We start from the raw sequence: 19,980 nt of genomic DNA, 5'->3' as shown, positions 1-19,980 counted from the left end.
TATTCTACGCTACTGTATGCTGTCTCAGAAAGCGCACTTTGAGGTGCACAGAACCTGAATGTTGACACAGCTTTGATACTGATTTATAAAGGAATCAGGCGCATGCGCACTGCTTTATGAATCGGGAAGTTTTCCCTTTTTTCCCAACATACGCCACCTGTAGTTATTATTGATATGCTCAGTTTTATAAATGCAGCTCCAGATCCGGGACGTTGGTCCACGTCATTGTTTCTCTTTAATGTGGAAAAACTAACTTTGTGGTCAATAAAACAAGTAACACAGCAGCTTCTCATCAAATCATCGTTTATCCAGAAGCTGATTGACAAAATAACGTTTGCACTCACAGAACAGTGTAACAACACAACCAGGGAGTCCAGCAATGCTTGTTTGGTTACATCCAGCCAGGTTGCACTTTTCACTTTTTTATTTGTAAAAAAAGATAAATTCATAATTTTCACTGTACTTCACTGTTATGTGACACTTTGTGTTGGTCTTTCACATAAAATTTCAATAAAACATATTTATGTTTGTGGCATGTAATGTGTCAAAATGGAGAAAAGTTCAAGCAGAATGAATAGTTTTGCAAGTTACCACAGATAACTTCCAAACCATACTGTAATGATCTGAAGATGAAAAAGAAACTAAACAGAAGAGTTGAAAGCGTTTAGTTTAGATGATGGAAACTGGATACAATGTTTTTACTTTATTTCTGGTTTTTATTTCTATAGCTGAAATGATTTATGAACCAAATAAAAATAAACTACTGGCTAATTTACACTTTTATTAATCTGCTAACTTTTAATCCAGTTAATAATTACAGGATTAAAATAAACATTTGTCAACAATTAAACCCATGAAATCCTTCCTGATAAGTCTTCTAGTCAGGTCTGGTATGGTGACCCTGATCCATCCCTTCGGTCCGGGCCGGACTGAGACAGTAACCAGGCTAAAAGGATTGGACTGACTGTGAAAGTGACCTGACATGACCTTGTTGTGAGTTTTCGCTGTTTAAATAAAGCTTGAAGAAGAAATGATGACTCAGATCTTCTGGAGGAATAACTGGCCCCTGAGTGACTGATGCAGGTTTTATAGGGTCATTTTATTCCAGGATTTTAAGGATTCTTTCATATTTTCATTCAGTCTGAAGTTTATAAGTCAAATTATTCTATAACAAAAACACACAATTGTTTGAAATAAATCAATTTGCCGGTGTTTACAGAGAAACATGTTGAATAAAGAAAATAAAAAGGTGAACTCGGAGCCGAACCCCAGCTCCTGGGCTCGGTCCAGACTCCGATCCGCTGTGATCCAGTCCGGCTTCCGTCCGTCCCTTCCAGAATGCGGCGCTGTGATTGGACGCTGGCTGCTCGTCAGGAAGAAAGAGCTGCTGTGTTGAGGCCGAACTCAGACACACGACCAGGACCAGGACCAGGTCCAGGTGGAAGGGGATCTGTCCGGTACCGGTGGCTCGCGAGACATTTTACCGGACCGAGCCTGAGCGGGTCTCTGGAGCTCGTGTCCCCGCCGCGTGCTGCTGGGACTGGGATCCGTGTCAGAGCCGGGTCGGTCCGGAGCCGGGAGGACCCAGAACGGCTCTGCTGCCGGTGCTGGAAGCTGCCGAACCGGGCCGACAGCACCGCAGAGCCCGGACTGGATGGATCCTTCAGCGCCGTTTTATTTGCGTCAGAACAGCAGAAATAGCGGAGAAGTGCAGCGGCGTCCTGCTGAACCCGCAGACCAGGACCGCACGAGACCCGCATCAGGTGAGTCCGAACCTCATCAGAACTGCACAGCTGAGCGTGTGTGTGTGTGTGTGTGTGTGTGTGTGTGTGTGTGTGCGCGCGCGCGCGCGCGCGCGCGCCTGTGTGTCACGCTGATTGAAACACCCTGTAAGGCCTTTGCGTGCACGCTGAAGCGCGCGCACTAATCTGGCGCTGCAGATTCCCCACCAGTCTGTCCGAACTGAACCGATTCGGCCTGAACCGGTCCGGAACCAAGCAGCGGAGCGTCCAGGACCAGCCGGAAGGTTGGAGTAGTTTTCCCGACTTTAGTTTCTTCTGGAAAACCTAGAAGGAGCGCGCGCGCCGAACTCATGCTGGGATTAAGTATCTTTTCCAGGTTTAGTCCCGCACGCGCAGCACAAAGACACTGTTATGTTCCAGAGAATAAAACTGGTCCTGAGCAGGTTTCCAGGTGTTTAACAGAGGTGTCACCAGGTAGAAACCACTGGAAGCATCTGCTGATGATGATGATGATGATGATGATGGACACCTCTATCAGTGGTCAGTCTGGAGAATCCAGGTTTAGACCCCACGTTAACCTTAGAGCACCATGAGGGTCCAGAAAGTCCTGAAGCTCTGGAGAGACAATACTTCACTATACAACTCCCTTCATCTCCATGGCAACAAGCAGGACCTTCATCTCCATGGCAACAAGCAGGACCTTCATGATTCATGTCAAACAAACACGGAGTCACAGGAGACACATCAGCAGTTTTTGCAGCTGGAATAAAAACATGATGTATGATTCAGGCTGCTGGTTTCTGTCCCACAGAGACGAGACAGACGTCTTCCAGAGTTTCTGTCCCACAGAGACGAGACAGACGTCTTCCAGAGTTTCTGTCCTAAAGAGACGAGACAGACGTCTTCCAGAGTTTCTGTCCCACGGAGACGAGACAGACATCTTCCAGAGTTTCTGTCCTACAGAGACGAGACAGACGTCTTCCAGAGTTTCTGTCCCACAGAGACGAGACAGACGTCTTCCAGAGTTTCTGTCCCACAGAGACGAGACAGACGTCTTCCAGAGTTTCTGTCCCACAGAGACGAGACAGACGTCTTCCAGAGTTTCTGTCCTAAAGAGACGAGACAGACGTCTTCCAGAGTTTCTGTCCTAAAGAGACGAGACAGACGTCTTCCAGAGTTTCTGTCCCACAGAGACGAAACAGACGTCTTCCAGAGTTTCTGTCCCACAGAGACAGACGTCTTCCAGAGTTTCTGTCCCACAGCGACAGACGTCTTCCAGAGTTTCTGTCCCACAGCGACAGACGTCTCCCAGAGTTTCTGTCCCACGGAGACGAGACAGACGTCTTCCAGAGTTTCTGTCCCACAGAGACAGACGTCTCCCAGAGTTTCTGTCCCACAGAGACAGACGTCTCCCAGAGTTTCTGTCCCACAGAGACAGACGTCTCCCAGAGTTTCTGTCCCACGGAGACGAGACAGACATCTTCCAGAGTTTCTGTCCCACAGAGACAGACGTCTCCCAGAGTTTCTGTCCCACAGAGACAGACGTCTCCCAGAGTTTCTGTCCCACAGAGACAGACGTCTTCCAGAGTTTCTGTCCCACAGAGACAGACGTCTCCCAGAGTTTCTGTCCCACGGAGACGAGACAGACATCTTCCAGAGTTTCTGTCCCACAGAGACGAGACAGACGTCTTCCAGAGTTTCTGTCCCACAGAGACAGACGTCTTCCAGAGTTTCTGTCCCACAGAGACAGACGTCTTCCAGAGTTTCTGTCCCACAGAGACAGACGTCTTCCAGAGTTTCTGTCCCACAGAGACGAGACAAGACGTCTTCCAGAGTTTCTGTCCCACAGAGACGAGACAGACGTCTTCCAGAGTTTCTGTCCCACAGAGACAGACGTCTCCCAGAGTTTCTGTCCCACAGAGACAGACGTCTCCCAGAGTTTCTGTCCCACAGAGACAGACGTCTTCCAGAGTTTCTGTCCCACGGAGACGAGACAGACGTCTTCCAGAGTTTCTGTCCCACAGAGACGAGACAGACGTCTTCCAGAGTTTCTGTCCCACGGAGACGAGACAGACGTCTTCCAGAGTTTCTGTCCCACGGAGACGAGACAGACGTCTTCCAGAGTTTCTGTCCCACGGAGACGAGACAGACGTCTTCCAGAGTTTCTGTCCCACGGAGACGAGACAGACGTCTTCCAGAGTTTCTGTCCCACGGAGACGAGACAGACGTCTGCCAGAGTTTCTGTCCCACGGAGACGAGACAGACGTCTGCCAGAGTTTCTGTCCCACGGAGACGAGACAGACGTCTGCCAGAGTTTCTGTCCCACGGAGACGAGACAGACGTCTGCCAGAGTTTCTGTCCCACGGAGACGAGACAGACGTCTTCCAGAGTTTCTGTCCTACAGAGACGAGACAGACGTCTTCCAGAGTTTCTGTCCACAGAGACGAGACAGACGTCTCCCAGAGTTTCTGTCCCACGGAGACGGGACAGACGTCTTCCAGAGTTTCTGTCCCACAGAGACAGACGTCTTCCAGAGTTTCTGTCCCAAAGAGACGAGACAGACGTCTTCCAGAGTTTCTGTCCACAGAGACGAGACAGAAAACCGCTTCAGACCACACCTGTTGGAAAACCGCTTCAGACCACACCTGATGGAAAACCGCTTCAGAGCACACCTGTTGGAAAACCGCTTCAGACCACACCTGTTGGAAAACCGCTTCAGAGCACACCTGTTGGAAAACCGCTTCAGACCACACCTGTTGGAAAACCGCTTCAGACCACACCTGATGGAAAACCGCTTCAGACCACACCTGATGGAAAACCGCTTCAGACCACACCTGTTGGAAAACCGCTTCAGACCACACCTGTTGGAAAACCGCTTCAGACCACACCTGTTGGAAAACCGCTTCAGACCACACCTGTTGGAAAACCGCTTCAGACCACACCTGTTGGAAAACCGCTTCAGACCACACCTGTTGGAAAACCGCTTCAGACCACACCTGATGGAAAACCGCTTCAGACCACACCTGTTGGAAAACCGCTTCAGACCACACCTGTTGGAAAACCGCTTCAGACCACACCTGTTGGAAAACCGCTTCAGACCACACCTGATGGAAAACCGCTTCAGACCACACCTGATGGAAAACCGCTTCAGACCACACCTGTTGGAAAACCGCTTCAGACCACACCTGTTGGAAAACCGCTTCAGACCACACCTGTTGGAAAACCGCTTCAGACCACACCTGATGGAAAACCGCTTCAGACCACACCTGTTGGAAAACCGCTTCAGACCACACCTGATGGAAAACCGCTTCAGACCACACCTGATGGAAAACCGCTTCAGACCACACCTGATGGAAAACCGCTTCAGACCACACCTGATGGAAAACCGCTTCAGACCACACCTGATGGAAAACCGCTTCAGACCACACCTGATGGAAAACCGCTTCAGACCACACCTGATGGAAAACCGCTTCAGACCACACCTGTTGGAAAACCGCTTCAGACCACACCTGTTGGAAAACCGCTTCAGACCACACCTGATGGAAAACCGCTTCAGACCACACCTGATGGAAAACCGCTTCAGACCACACCTGATGGAAAACCGCTTCAGACCACACCTGATGGAAAACCGCTTCAGACCACACCTGATGGAAAACCGCTTCAGACCACACCTGTTGGAAAACCGCTTCAGACCACACCTGTTGGAACAGGTGTGGTCTGAAGCGGTTTTCCAACAGGTGTGTTCGTACGGAGATCTTGTCCCGGAGTCTGAAGCCAAAGAGGCCATTTTGAGTTATAAGTGTGTCATAAGCTCCGCTCACGTGGTCACATTTCCTGATCCACATGCAGACCTTCATCCAAACCCTCCCATTGTTCCCAGTTACAGCAGCTCTCCTCGGCGTCGTCGACCAGACTGTCTGTGTGCAAATTCTTTAGATAAATCGTTAATTTCACATGAAAACCAGTAAACTTTCTGGTACAGTAGAAGCAATAACGAGGTTTTTCTGGAAATATTTGGAATATTTTTGCAATTTGATTTTTGATTTTTTTTTTTCTTTTTTTTTTCATTAAATATTCATAAAGAATTTTGAATTTGTCTAAAATTTCTGGAAACATTCACAAATGATCCAGACTTTTTAACAGTTGTGATTTTTATTTGGAAAAAGCTAAAGTTGATATTTGCTTCAGTGTGAAATTAAATGTTTTAAGGCTAATTAAAAAAAGTAAATCCTGTACATTAATATTACAGGAATCTTGGCCAAACTTGAACATGTTTAGTATGGATCATATCTGCACAGCAAACCTCCTCCAACACATGCAGTGTGTAACGTTCCCATGATCCAATGAAAACTTCCTCTGTGGGAAAAACAATTCTTTATCTTTAAAGTGGATTTAAATAAATAAACGGTGAGCTGAGGAGGGATAAACGGTCCGCATCGCGCTGCTCCAGGTGGTCTCAGAGTGTCTGCACGTTTTTTGGAGATATTGCTCGAAAGGAATCTGAAAAATATCAGTCTATGTTAGGAATCAATTAGAAATAACTGATCCATATGTGAGCGATTAAAAATCATTTTAGGAAATTAGCAATGTGTCGCTTAAACATGTTCATTAACAAAAGGAAGTTTGTGAAGAGGTGATGCAGGTCAGGACAGACGACCAGGCATGAGTTTACAGTTGGGAGTTCCTCTCTGTTGAGCTGAAGTTATTTGACGTTTTTATGACTTTGAAATAAAAAAATCCAGCAGAGTGAAGCTTTCCTGACTTCCAAACTTCACACCTGTCAGCAGGACGGTGCAGAGGATGGCTGGATGGCGAGCCTCGTGCTCACTGTCCCAAACCGTTAACCGGTCCAGTACGCTGATGGGAGCTCCACCAGAACCCCTGGAGACCAGGCAGCGTCAGCGCCCGGCTCGGGTCATGTCGCAACCTACGAACAGCCGATGTTTCTGGTGAATGCTGCTTGTAGAAGTGTGTATAGGAGTGTATATCAGCAGAACGGTGCAGTCGTCCAACGCGGCGTCTGTCTGTGTGCTCTGTTGGAGAAATGTTATTACATCCGCAGCAGGTCGACATCGCTGCCATACGAAGCTGATCTGCATGAAAAGCAGCCCGTCTTCTGCAGCTTGTTGCTGAGGATTTGTGTGAAGTCACCTCTAAATGCCTTTATGTGCCTGTAAAGATAAAATGACTTACATTGTGTACACAGTGGCGCTGGCATCCCTCTGGCTTCAGCAGAATGCTAATGAAGCCCAACAGAGGTAAGATAATGAAATGGATGCTCCTGCAGTGTGTTGGCCTCCTCTCTGCAGCAGGCTTTTACCTGTCAGGATAATGGGATGGCTTGACCTGAGCACTGGAATGACGGACAGACGCCTGTCCACGCAGCAGAGGCTCAGCTCAGAAAGCTGTGGTAGACCTTCGCTCTCCTCTGTTCGTCATGACTAAACTGAGCGCTGCTTTGGATAATTGGATAATTGGACCGATTATCTGCTGGAATCAGATTATCAGTCTGGTGGTCACAGCTCAGTCTCCCCCTTCCCGGGATGTTGGGAAGGTCACGATGACTGTTCTGGGTCTGCCTCTGGGGAGATTAAATGTCTTCCTCTGAGTCTGAAAACAAAAGGATTGATTCAAGCTGCGATTAAAAGACAAACATGCAGCTTGTCAGGTTTAAGAAGGAAAATCTGATGTTATTGATCCATTTTCCTGATGCAGTGCTGCTGCTTTGACGTCTTCATTGAGCTATGACTGCTGATGACTCATCCTGCCATGATGTCACAGAGCTGCCAGGTTCAGCTGGAGGGATACACAGTTCACAGCAAAGTGAAACTCAGTCATCTTCCTGCACTGGTTGGGTGGAGATGGAGGAGCGTCTACAGCATCAGGGTCAGCAGGACGAACCCAGAAAGACGAAGAGAACCACGAATAAAAAACAGTGTTGGATCTTTCTACATGCAGAGTAAAGACAGGAGCCCAGTGCATCATGGGACGTCTCCCAGTGCATCATGGGACGTTTCCCAGTGCATCATGGGACGTTTCCCAGTGCATCATAGGACGTTTCCCAGTGCATCATGGGACGTCTCCCAGTGCATCATGGGACGACTCCCAGTGCATCATGGGACGTCTCCCAGTGCATCATGGGACGTTTCCCAGTGCATCATGGGACGACTCCCAGTGCATCATGGGACGTCTCCCAGTGGTCCTCCCAGTGCATCATAAGATTTCTCCCAGTGCGTCTCCCAGTGCATCATGGGACGTCTCCCAGTGCATCATGGGACGTCTCCCAGTGCATCATGGGACGTTTCCCAGTGCATCATGGGACGTCTCCCAGTGCATCATGGGACGTCTCCCAGTGCATCATGGGACGTCTCCCAGTGCATCTCCCAGTGTACAAGTGTGTCACAGTGGTGGGACAATGACATCATCATTCCCAGCTGTCTGATTGGTAGAAACTGGAACAGACTGGTGTGGATTAGAGACCAGTATGTTTTTTCAGGGCTGATATCAATACCAGTTATTAGAAATCAAAGAGGCTGATGACCAATATTTGTCGCCAATTTTCATTTGCAATAAAAGTGAAAATATGAAATAAATGAAAAATTTTAATAGAAAGTCAAACAGTTTGTTTAAATGTCTTGAAGCACGTTTGTATGAGGCCAGATCGGTCTCTGGAAATACACGCTCTGGTTCACACACATCATTCAGAGCTACACTTGTCATATTCACAGATAAAACGAATCGCTCAACGTGCATTTACAACCCGCTACATAAAGGAGAGATGTGAGTCTTTGTGGTCAGAGTGGAGGAGCAATCATCATCATCGTCATCATCATCAGAGAAGTCTTCCTCCATTGTTTCAGTACATTCTGTTTATTCTGAAGTTATAATTATAAATTGTAATCCACGATAATTGTCTAATAGAAAAATCATTCTCAGTGTTTTGTTTAGATATTTTTCAATTCATTGTTATAAATTTTTTTTTTTAAATATTAAAAATATGTGAAATGGCACAATAACCCCCCTTCACACAGGATCTTTACAGTTACTGTAGTTTTGGCATTAAGAATAAATAGACAGGCCTTAATTCTTTACAGACATGCCTACCTGTATTGTCCTGTTTACCTTCACTCCCTAATCCCCTCCACAGTTATGCTCTACCAGTTCAAGACGCCTAGTGCTAACACCCCTACATGGGCCTGATCACTAGCCAGTTTCCTCCTGTTCCACAGTGATGGAATGATAAACCAAACTGTTCCAACCACAGAGCCCTCCTCTACTTTTAGGGACACAATCACGTCATTCTATCTGATCCGAATCTGAGTCCGTTTGCTGGGAAAGTGTTCTGCAGTAGAAGAGGACATGTAACATGTAAGGTCTTCTCTAACCTGGCTTTTCCTTCTCTGACCTCACATCCAGTGCCATGAATCACCCCGGACAGCAGCTGCTACCCACATAGAGGTAATTTACCTCCACTTCCCTGCACTGGAAAATGCTGGGGATGTGTCGGGGGCGCAGGAAGTTCCTGGCGGCCTCTCTTGCCTTGCTCTTCGTCCCAGCACTCACCTGGCTTTACCTGTCAGTCGGGAGTTTTCAAGGTAAGGTTTTCTGCATGTGAGTGTCTTCTATGGCTAAACTCACAAACTCTGCATTTGCACATTGTCTTTCTCTTATCCCACTCTAGCTTATTTTTCTATGCTTTATAATTTCTGTGATTTGGTGCAAATTATTCATTTTTAGAAACCTAACTTTTGTTGCTGTCCTGAGCTAATTATGAAAAAAAATGGGGGCTCGTCCGGGATCTGTTAAAGTACGCTTTAAAGATTTTAGCTGGTGCTTATTTAATTTTCAGTGGTCTGCTTTACACTGATAAGCAAACTTGAATACCTTGTCAGGTGATGCAGTTGGGTTACGTAAGCAACAAACGACATGAGGTAGTCCCACAATGGTTAAAATTACCACATAGCCATTTTACTCTGGCAAGTCACCAGCATGGTGAATCGGCTGTGGTATAGCACAGAAAAAAAGTTGGTTCAGAACCTGAAAGGTCCAGTCTCAAAGATTGTGGTTGGTGTTTACTAACTGTGATGTAATCAGTGGATAAAGGCTGGATTCACCTGAACACCAGACTGCTGTGTTACTGATATTTTAGTTAATTCATACTTTCACTGAATAGGAAGATCTGTGATGACACTAGTGCTGTTTCACATGCTGCATTTAAATAAAGTTTAAAGAAAAGAGAAAAAAGAGGTCAAACCAAGACTCAGTCATCTTCAGGAAGTGACGAAGGAATACCACAACTAAGACGTGTTTCCAAGTAGAGATTGATGATTTGTAAACAGGAGACAGCACATTATTTATTTATTGAATCATCACAAGCCAACATGTTTTAATAGATAATTGGCTTGTTAAGCAGACACTGCTGCGCAGAGGTTGTCTCTGGAAAACTCTGCTGGCTGTTTGGGAATGTTCTCAAAAACAACTGTAAAGCTGAACATATGACATCATTTTTAATATCAACCCCATCTTAGTAACAATATCAACAAGTCTGCAGCTGCTGCAGTTCATGATGTGCAGCATTATGTTAAATCTGACTTCCTTCATCGTTGCAGAGGCTGAAAAACAACAAAGTTTGTTCCATTTCATCCAAAAATACTTAGAATTTTGTTTTTGGTGTTTAGGAGGGTTTGATGAAAGTAGAAAAATTAAAAAATGAAGAAGCAGCTTTTTTTTTTTTCCTTAATAAGCACAAGCTTCTTCCAGAAAGTCTGCAGTAACAAATTTCCTGAGGACAAAGTCACCCTTCTCTGCACTTCATCTGGAGGTGATGTATTAATGACTTACTGAGGCCTGTCCACAGCTGATTACTTCCCTCAGACAATACAGTCCAGGAGCTCCTGGAGCCATTTTAATGACTTTAAAGATTGAAAGCCTGCAGTTTTCCCATCATTAATTATGATTAAATTGACTATTTTTTCTTGGAGGGAAAGTGGAAAGGGTGGTGGGTGGGTTGGGGTGTGTGTGGGAGGGGGGCTGTTACTGTGAATCCATTCCTATACTGAGGTGTTCAGTGTGATTACAGGATTTGACATGAGATTGGTGGCAGTGGACAGAAGCCGCTGTTAGGTGCTGTGATGGGACATGGCCTCAGGTGAGACAGGAGAGGACACATCAGAGAAAACCAGTCCGTGTCAGCATGCTCCTGTTCAGGTCCAGCATCACATTTGTAGGGAGTGGTAGCAGAAGTGTGTTAGTTCTAAAGTCTGAAGAAACATCCAGAAAGACATATCCAGCAGTTCTCCAGTGTCTCCATTACCACCAGCATCATCTGCAGGCAGTTCATGGAAGTACAGAACATCTGTTTTCACAGAACAGAAAGTTCACACTCATGATTTGGTCAATCATCTAGAACTAGTCTGTTGTCTGAAAGAACCTCAGAAAACTGGAAGGAAATCACAGGAATGAGAAGCATCTGAGGCATCCTGTCGCTGAGACCTGAACAGGGAAGGTTTGCTCTTTCTGCAGGGTGTTGACTCTTCAAACACAAAACCAAGGATCGTTTCTTCTAACTATTTCTGTCTTCTAATTTAAACTCCGCTTCTAATTTAAACTCCTCTCTTTCCATAACTGAACATATATGGATTCTTTTTCTGAACTTTTAAAAGTGTCCTTTGGCTCACACTGTATACAACCAGTTTGGCTGTTTGGCTTTCTGTACTGATGGTTTTACATGGTGCCATGACCCCTGCAGGGACACAACTCAGCAGCAACACAAAAACCATGAAGGAAAACCGACTTCAGTTTCTCTTACAGCTTAGAAACGGCATTTTAGACCAGAAATTAGAGTATATTTATAATTTTATTTATTGTTTATCCATCCATCTATCCATTTTCTGCTGCTGATCACGGAGGCAGCAGCCTCAGCGGGAAACCCAGACCTCCCTCTCTGTACCTTACCAGGACAGGATTGTGATGCTCCTCCCCCCAGAGTTGAAGCACACCCTCGGTCCTCCATCTTGAGGAGAGTGACCACCATCCTAGCCTGCCAATCAGGCTAGGATGGTGGTCCATGCCTCCCAATCACTCCCCTCCAGGTCTCACTGTCATTGCCCACGTGAGCATTGAAGTCCCCCAGCAGAACAATGGAGTCCCCAGAAGGAGCACCCTCCAGCACTCCCTCCAAGGACTCCAGAAAGGGTGGGTACTCTGAACTGCTGTTCGGTGCATAAGCACAGACAACAGTCAGGACCCGTCCCCCCACCCGGAGGCGGAGGGAAACTACCCTTTCATCCACCGGGGTAAACCCCAACGTGCAGGCACCAAGCTGGGGGCTGATGAGAATGCCCACACCTGCTCGGCGCCTCTCACCATGAGCAACTCCAGAGTGGAAGATGGTCCAGACCCTCTCGAGGGTTCTTGTTCCAGAGCCCAAGCCATGCGTCGAGGTGAGTCCAACTATATCGACGTTCCACGTCCCTAGAGCCAGTTTCTGCAGCCGGGGATCGAACCGCCGGCTCACATTGCACCCGACCCCTACGGCCGCATCCCGTAATGGTGAGACCGGCCACCAGACACCTTTGTGCCCCATCCCCTGGCTCCAGAGGGGACCCCGGCGACCAGGCGAGGGGTCATAGGAGTCTTTGTGTGTAATTTTATTTTGTGTTTTTTATTTTAGTCTTTTTAATTTATTTTTTTAGTTATTATTGTTGCTTTTATTTTTAGTTTATATTGCTAGTTTGATTTTCTTGTACTTTTAGCTTTTGATATATTTTTATCTATAATTTTCATTGATTTTTACTTTTTATTAGTTTTATTTTTTTATCTCAGTTAAATAAAATATTTAAAAAAAACAACACAACTTAATTTAAGCTGGTCTAAAAGGGTTCAGATGTCATCTGGCGATCCATCATCCTCAGGAAAAACTTGTGGACCTAAATGTTTTCATCCTAAAGCAGTGAAACGAATGATTTTGTTTCATCAAAGTACGGATTATCCTTGAGAGGAAAACTTTGTGGTCAAACTGGATTAAGAAGTTGGGATTGATGGGACAGAAATAAATTGGGCTGGACTGAATATTCCACAGCAGCAGTAGAGGCGTTAACGTCCATTAATGGTCACTGGCTGCCGAAGACGCCTGTTTCTGTTCACGGAGAGCCGATTTGCTCGGGCTCCTCAGAACGCCTCCAGAATGTGCCTTCCCAGCATGCACCCCGACGCACACACCCAGCCAAATCAGCCCTTCACAGTCCCAACAAAATGCCTCAAAACACCCGGGGCTCTCTGCTGCAACCAGGCCTGGCAGCCGGTGGGTGTAGTGACTAAAGTGTTTCCATTTCTGTATTTTATCTCATCATTTAACCCAGTTTTATCGTGACTTAATCGCCTTTCCGCAGGTGTGGCTCCCTCCAGCTCCAGGGAACATGACCTTTTCAGGTCTTTGCAGCGTGATTTAGCTCCATATGTAAACGTGTGGCCGAAGCTCTTCACCTCTCCACGAGAATAAACTCTGCATGTGTCGCATGAATGCTCTGAACAGCCTGATGTTGCATGGAAACAACAACAGGTTTTACCACTGAGATGTTTCATGTCGGTGATTCTGTGGAGAGGAGATGTGAAAGGTTCACAGAAAACCTTCATGTTTTATGAGGTTTTCTTTAAGGGAAGGTCCATCTTCTAGAGTCTGGACAGACCCCCTAGTCTGCAGATTGTTGTGTGGCTTTCAGGTGAAAATATAATGCCATTGAAACAAACACACAACAGAAACTATTCCCATATTTACACTTTTTCCCGCTACTGTTGTGGATCTAGTGGAGTTTTAAGGGTTAACAGAAACTTGCAGAATCATTTCACTGACTTCCAAACAACAAGCAATGAAATCATCACATTTGTCTGCTTGGCAAGGACAGAAAACATAAAACATTGAATGTTAGTCATTCATTTCCATCTTCCTATTCAGTGAAAGTGAATCATTCTGCAGCCAATCAGACGACAGGCTGTGTGAGCTACAGAGACGTGCAGAGTTCCATGCTTCATCTGTATCTCCTCCATCTGTGGGCTGCGACGCTCACCTCTGCTGTGGCAGAGAGTGATTAATGTTATGGCAGGAGAGTGGGGGTGAATTCTGTTCGCCAGTGTCACCCAGAATACCATCCATCTAATCATCAAACATACAAGGTCAATGACCCGCTAGGTTTTATTATTGGACCGCGGTGAGTCTCTGCATGAGACCATCCGGATTATACCGCAAACGTTGATGCCAAGATTAGGCAGCTGACACCATCCATCTGTCACACACACACGCACACACACACACACACACACACACACACACACACACACACACACACACACACACACACACACACACACACACACACACACACACATTTCATTGAAGCAGTCAGTGTGTGCCAGGTTCTGCATTAGTGACAATCCTATAAGGCTCATTAAAAGTGACTCAGGCGACAGTTTAACATAGGATGAGTGTTATGACCACTGAGTATCTATTGATTAGATGTTGATTGGTCGTTAAAAACATGAGTAAGGTTAGTTTGTGAGAAATGGACCTCCAGGTAAAACGCCTGCAAACTGACCTCTGACAGTTTAAACAGTTAATCAAAACTAATCTGTTATTCTATCACAGACATTTTACTTTATACATTTACAAAATTTACTACATTTCTTCAGAAATGTTCTAGTTACATTTATTCCTGTAGCTTGAACATTGTGTTGATCCAGAAATGTTTTCACAGACCTACACACACACACACACACACACACACACACACACACACATATATATATATATATATATATATATAAAGGTAAACCTGACCTAAAAGGTAAACCTAAAATGAATTTTTGTACCAGGCTTTAAACATGTTTATTTCTGCTGTCTATGGGGATTTGCTCTGTTTTGGAGCACCCAGTGGATGAGGGGGGAAATGCAATTCAATTCAACTTTATTTGTATGGCGCCACTTCACAACAATGTTGTCACAGGGCACTTTACATACACGAATCAACATCCACATCATTTCAGGCCAGTTCATACATATCCTATAATAGAAACCAACTGATTGCATCGAGTCATGACTTGGATCCAATCCTCCATCCTGAGCTGCACGAGGCGACAGTGGGAAGGAAAAAACTCCCCTTTAACAGGAAGAAAACCTCCGGCAGAACCCGGCTCAGGGAGGGCAGCCATCTGCCTCGACTGGTTGGGGTGGAGAGGACAGGAAAGACAGATCAACATGTACAACTGCACTTATTCAGGAAGACCTGCGGAAAAAAGGAGAAATAAGTTAGAGACGCAATATTGTCATATATTTATACATTAATATATTAGAGAAATAGAGCGAGGTACTTCTCAGTGCATCAGGTAACATCCCCATTGCTACATAAGTAATGGATGGCTAGACTACCCATAACTATAAGAGCAATGAGCAGAGCCTGGACAGTTGCAGTTTTAGGCACTTGTGCATAGGCTTCACTTTTTACCGCCAGAGGTTGCTGATAGATGACATGTAAAAAAGAAAAACAATTGTATTTACTTTTATTCACATTTTAGGCAGTGTCTCTGGGTTGTTAATTGCTTATAAAACTTGAGTTAATTTATTAGTTTAAATCTAGATATTGTTGCAGAGAGGTGAACATCTGGAACTGACTGTGGAAAAGTGAATTTTATAAACTCTGTATAGTGGCTGGAGTTGTGGTGTCGGGTCTGGTCTAACATGGAGTTGTGGTGTCGGGTCTGGTCTAACATGGAGTTGTGGTGTCGGGTCTGGTCTAACATGGAGTTGTGGTGTCGGGTCTGGTCTAACATGGGGTTGTGGTGTCGGGTCTGGTCTAACATGGAGTTGTGGTGTCGGGTCTGGTCTAACATGGAGTTGTGGTGTCGGGTCTGGTCTAACATGGGGTTGTGGTGTCGGGTCTGGTCTAACATGGAGTTGTGGTGTCGGGTCTGGTCTAACATGGAGTTGTGGTGTCGGGTCTGGTCTAACATGGAGTTGTGGTGTCGGGTCTGGTCTAACATGGAGTTGTGGTGTCGGGTCTGGTCTAACATGGAGTTGTGGTGTCGGGTCTGGTCTAACATGGGGTTGTGGTGTCGGGTCTGGTCTAACATGGGGTTGTGGTGTCGGGTCTGGTCTAACATGGAGTTGTGGTGTCGGGTCTGGTCTAACATGGAGTTGTGGTGTCGGGTCTGGTCTAACATGGAGTTGTGGTGTCGGGTCTGGTCTAACATGGGGTTGCGGTGTCGGGTCTGGTCTAACATGGGGTTGTGGTGTCGGGTCTGGTCTAACATGGGGTTGTGGTGTCGGGTCTGGTCTAACATGGAGTTGTGGTGTCGGGTCTGGTCTAACATGGGGTTGTGGTGTCGGGTCTGGTCTAACATGGGGTTGTGGTGTCGGGTCTGGTCTAACATGGAGTTGTGGTGTCGGGTCTGGTCTAACATGGAGTTGTGGTGTCGGGTCTGGTCTAACATGGGGTTGTGGTGTCGGGTCTGGTCTAACATGGAGTTGTGGTGTCGGGTCTGGTCTAACATGGAGTTGTGGTGTCGGGTCTGGTCTAACATGGAGTTGTGGTGTCGGGTCTGGTCTAACATGGAGTTGTGGTGTCGGGTCTGGTCTAACATGGGGTTGTGGTGTCGGGTCTGGTCTAACATGGAGTTGTGGTGTCGGGTCTGGTCTAACATGGAGTTGTGGTGTCGGGTCTGGTCTAACATGGAGTTGTGGTGTCGGGTCTGGTCTAACATGGGGTTGTGGTGTCGGGTCTGGTCTAACATGGGGTTGTGGTGTCGGGTCTGGTCTAACATGGGGTTGTGGTGTCGGGTCTGGTCTAACATGGGGTTGTGGTGTCGGGTCTGGTCTAACATGGAGTTGTGGTGTCGGGTCTGGTCTAACATGGAGTTGTGGTGTCGGGTCTGGTCTAACATGGAGTTGTGGTGTCGGGTCTGGTCTAACATGGAGTTGTGGTGTCGGGTCTGGTCTAACATGGGGTTGTGGTGTCGGGTCTGGTCTAACATGGAGTTGTGGTGTCGGGTCTGGTCTAACATGGAGTTGTGGTGTCGGGTCTGGTCTAACATGGAGTTGTGGTGTCGGGTCTGGTCTAACATGGAGTTGTGGTGTCGGGTCTGGTCTAACATGGGGTTGTGGTGTCGGGTCTGGTCTAACATGGAGTTGTGGTGTCGGGTCTGGTCTAACATGGAGTTGTGGTGTCGGGTCTGGTCTAACATGGGGTTGTGGTGTCGGGTCTGGTCTAACATGGAGTTGTGGTGTCGGGTCTGGTCTAACATGGGGTTGTGGTGTCGGGTCTGGTCTAACATGGAGTTGTGGTGTCGGGTCTGGTCTAACATGGAGTTGTGGTGTCGGGTCTGGTCTAACATGGAGTTGTGGTGTCGGGTCTGGTCTAACATGGAGTTGTGGTGTCGGGTCTGGTCTAACATGGGGTTGTGGTGTCGGGTCTGGTCTAACATGGGGTTGTGGTGTCGGGTCTGGTCTAACATGGGGTTGTGGTGTCGGGTCTGGTCTAACATGGGGCTGTGGTGTCGGGTCTGGTCTAACATGGGGTTGTGGTGTCGGGTCTGGTCTAACATGGAGTTGTGGTGTCGGGTCTGGTCTAACATGGAGTTGTGGTGTCGGGTCTGGTCTAACATGGGGTTGTGGTGTCGGGTCTGGTCTAACATGGAGTTGTGGTGTCGGGTCTGGTCTAACATGGAGTTGTGGTGTCGGGTCTGGTCTAACATGGGGTTGTGGTGTCGGGTCTGGTCTAACATGGGGTTGTGGTGTCGGGTCTGGTCTAACATGGAGTTGTGGTGTCGGGTCTGGTCTAACATGGGGTTGTGGTGTCGGGTCTGGTCTAACATGGAGTTGTGGTGTCGGGTCTGGTCTAACATGGAGTTGTGGTGTCGGGTCTGGTCTAACATGGAGTTGTGGTGTCGGGTCTGGTCTAACATGGGGTTGTGGTGTCGGGTCTGGTCTAACATGGAGTTGTGGTGTCGGGTCTGGTCTAACATGGGGTTGTGGTGTCGGGTCTGGTCTAACATGGAGTTGTGGTGTCGGGTCTGGTCTAACATGGAGTTGTGGTGTCGGGTCTGGTCTAACATGGAGTTGTGGTGTCGGGTCTGGTCTAACATGGAGTTGTGGTGTCGGGTCTGGTCTAACATGGGGTTGTGGTGTCGGGTCTGGTCTAACATGGAGTTGTGGTGTCGGGTCTGGTCTAACATGGAGTTGTGGTGTCGGGTCTGGTCTAACATGGAGTTGTGGTGTCGGGTCTGGTCTAACATGGAGTTGTGGTGTCGGGTCTGGTCTAACATGGAGTTGTGGTGTCGGGTCTGGTCTAACATGGGGTTGTGGTGTCGGGTCTGGTCTAACATGGAGTTGTGGTGTCGGGTCTGGTCTAACATGGAGTTGTGGTGTCGGGTCTGGTCTAACATGGAGTTGTGGTGTCGGGTCTGGTCTAACATGGAGTTGTGGTGTCGGGTCTGGTCTAACATGGGGTTGTGGTGTCGGGTCTGGTCTAACATGGAGTTGTGGTGTCGGGTCTGGTCTAACATGGAGTTGTGGTGTCGGGTCTGGTCTAACATGGAGTTGTGGTGTCGGGTCTGGTCTAACATGGGGTTGTGGTGTCGGGTCTGGTCTAACATGGGGTTGTGGTGTCGGGTCTGGTCTAACATGGAGTTGTGGTGTCGGGTCTGGTCTAACATGGAGTTGTGGTGTCGGGTCTGGTCTAACATGGAGTTGTGGTGTCGGGTCTGGTCTAACATGGAGTTGTGGTGTCGGGTCTGGTCTAACATGGGGTTGTGGTGTCGGGTCTGGTCTAACATGGGGTTGTGGTGTCGGGTCTGGTCTAACATGGGGTTGTGGTGTCGGGTCTGGTCTAACATGGAGTTGTGGTGTCGGGTCTGGTCTAACATGGAGTTGTGGTGTCGGGTCTGGTCTAACATGGGGTTGTGGTGTCGGGTCTGGTCTAACATGGGGTTGTGGTGTCGGGTCTGGTCTAACATGGGGTTGTGGTGTCGGGTCTGGTCTAACATGGGGTTGTGGTGTCGGGTCTGGTCTAACATGGGGTTGTGGTGTCGGGTCTGGTCTAACATGGGGTTGTGGTGTCGGGTCTGGTCTAACATGGGGTTGTGGTGTCGGGTCTGGTCTAACATGGGGTTGTGGTGTCGGGTCTGGTCTAACATGGGGTTGTGGTGTCGGGTCTGGTCTAACATGGAGTTGTGGTGTCGGGTCTGGTCTAACATGGGGTTGTGGTGTCGGGTCTGGTCTAACATGGAGTTGTGGTGTCGGGTCTGGTCTAACATGGGGTTGTGGTGTCGGGTCTGGTCTAACATGGGGTTGTGGTGTCGGGTCTGGTCTAACATGGGGTTGTGGTGTCGGGTCTGGTCTAACATGGGGTTGTGGTGTCGGGTCTGGTCTAACATGGGGTTGTGGTGTCGGGTCTGGTCTAACATGGGGTTGTGGTGTCGGGTCTGGTCTAACATGGGGTTGTGGTGTCGGGTCTGGTCTAACATGGGGTTGTGGTGTCGGGTCTGGTCTAACATGGGGTTGTGGTGTCGGGTCTGGTCTAACATGGGGTTGTCTCTGTTCCGGTCTCGCAGTGAAGCCCCTCCCACTCTCTCCAATGGAAACCCAGTCATTGGCCCCGGTGGGTGGAGCCGGTGAGCGACAGGCCTTGGAATTGCGAGTGCGGGCGGTGGAGGAGGAGAACAGGGCCCTACGCCGGGAACTCAGCCGACCTCCCGGGAACGCCCCCGCTCGCCTTCCACATGGCGCCCGCCGGGGGAACCGAAGCCGCACTCACTCAGAGGAGGGGACAGGTGACAACGACGGCCAAAAACATGCTGCTGTGGGAAACAGCTCGGACTGCATCCATCAGCCAGTGGTGGACAAGTGTGAGGTGAGATGTTCTCTGTAGGAGGAGTTTGTGTTGATGGCAGCAGATGTAAAAAGATTTTCTACAAAAGCTTGGAGAAAACATGCCTGCACATGGTTTCTCATCACAACACCAGCTGAGAGAAGAGCTTCTGCAGAAGGGGGACGGATTAAAGTAAAGAGGACACCCTACCATCGCCCCTGTGCTTAGAGAGGGTCTAGACCCAGGGTTGCAGGGAGGAATAGAACAGTACTAGGCATGCCGAGACCTCCAGCAGGTAGCTCATCTCCACCCACATTGTTTTCCACCTTGTGTTAGATTCATTTTCTATGGATCCACTATCAGATTCCAGATTAATTGATACT

At 47.7% G+C, this 19,980-nt stretch overlaps 1 protein-coding gene across 1 annotated transcript in view; it reads left to right on the top strand.

Annotated features, from left to right (window-relative positions):
- The first annotated feature begins 1,339 nt into the window (after positions 1-1,339).
- The window catches only part of large1 (LARGE xylosyl- and glucuronyltransferase 1), a 75,343-nt gene continuing 56,702 nt past the window's right edge, over positions 1,340-19,980 (top strand). Inside the window, exons 1-3 of the mRNA XM_079263509.1 lie at positions 1,340-1,763; positions 9,159-9,337; positions 19,341-19,639. Coding sequence (XP_079119635.1) covers positions 9,232-9,337; positions 19,341-19,639 — 405 coding nt within the window. The 5' untranslated portion in view covers positions 1,340-1,763; positions 9,159-9,231. The remainder of the gene's footprint in view (positions 1,764-9,158; positions 9,338-19,340; positions 19,640-19,980) is intronic.

This window comes from Telmatherina bonti (genome assembly GCF_933228915.1).
Source record: "Telmatherina bonti genome assembly, chromosome: 23".
In the NCBI taxonomy this organism is placed as follows: Eukaryota; Metazoa; Chordata; class Actinopteri; order Atheriniformes; family Telmatherinidae; genus Telmatherina; species Telmatherina bonti.
The sequence above is the reverse complement of the archived record's forward strand: the minus strand, read 5'-3'. Positions and strand labels throughout refer to the sequence as shown.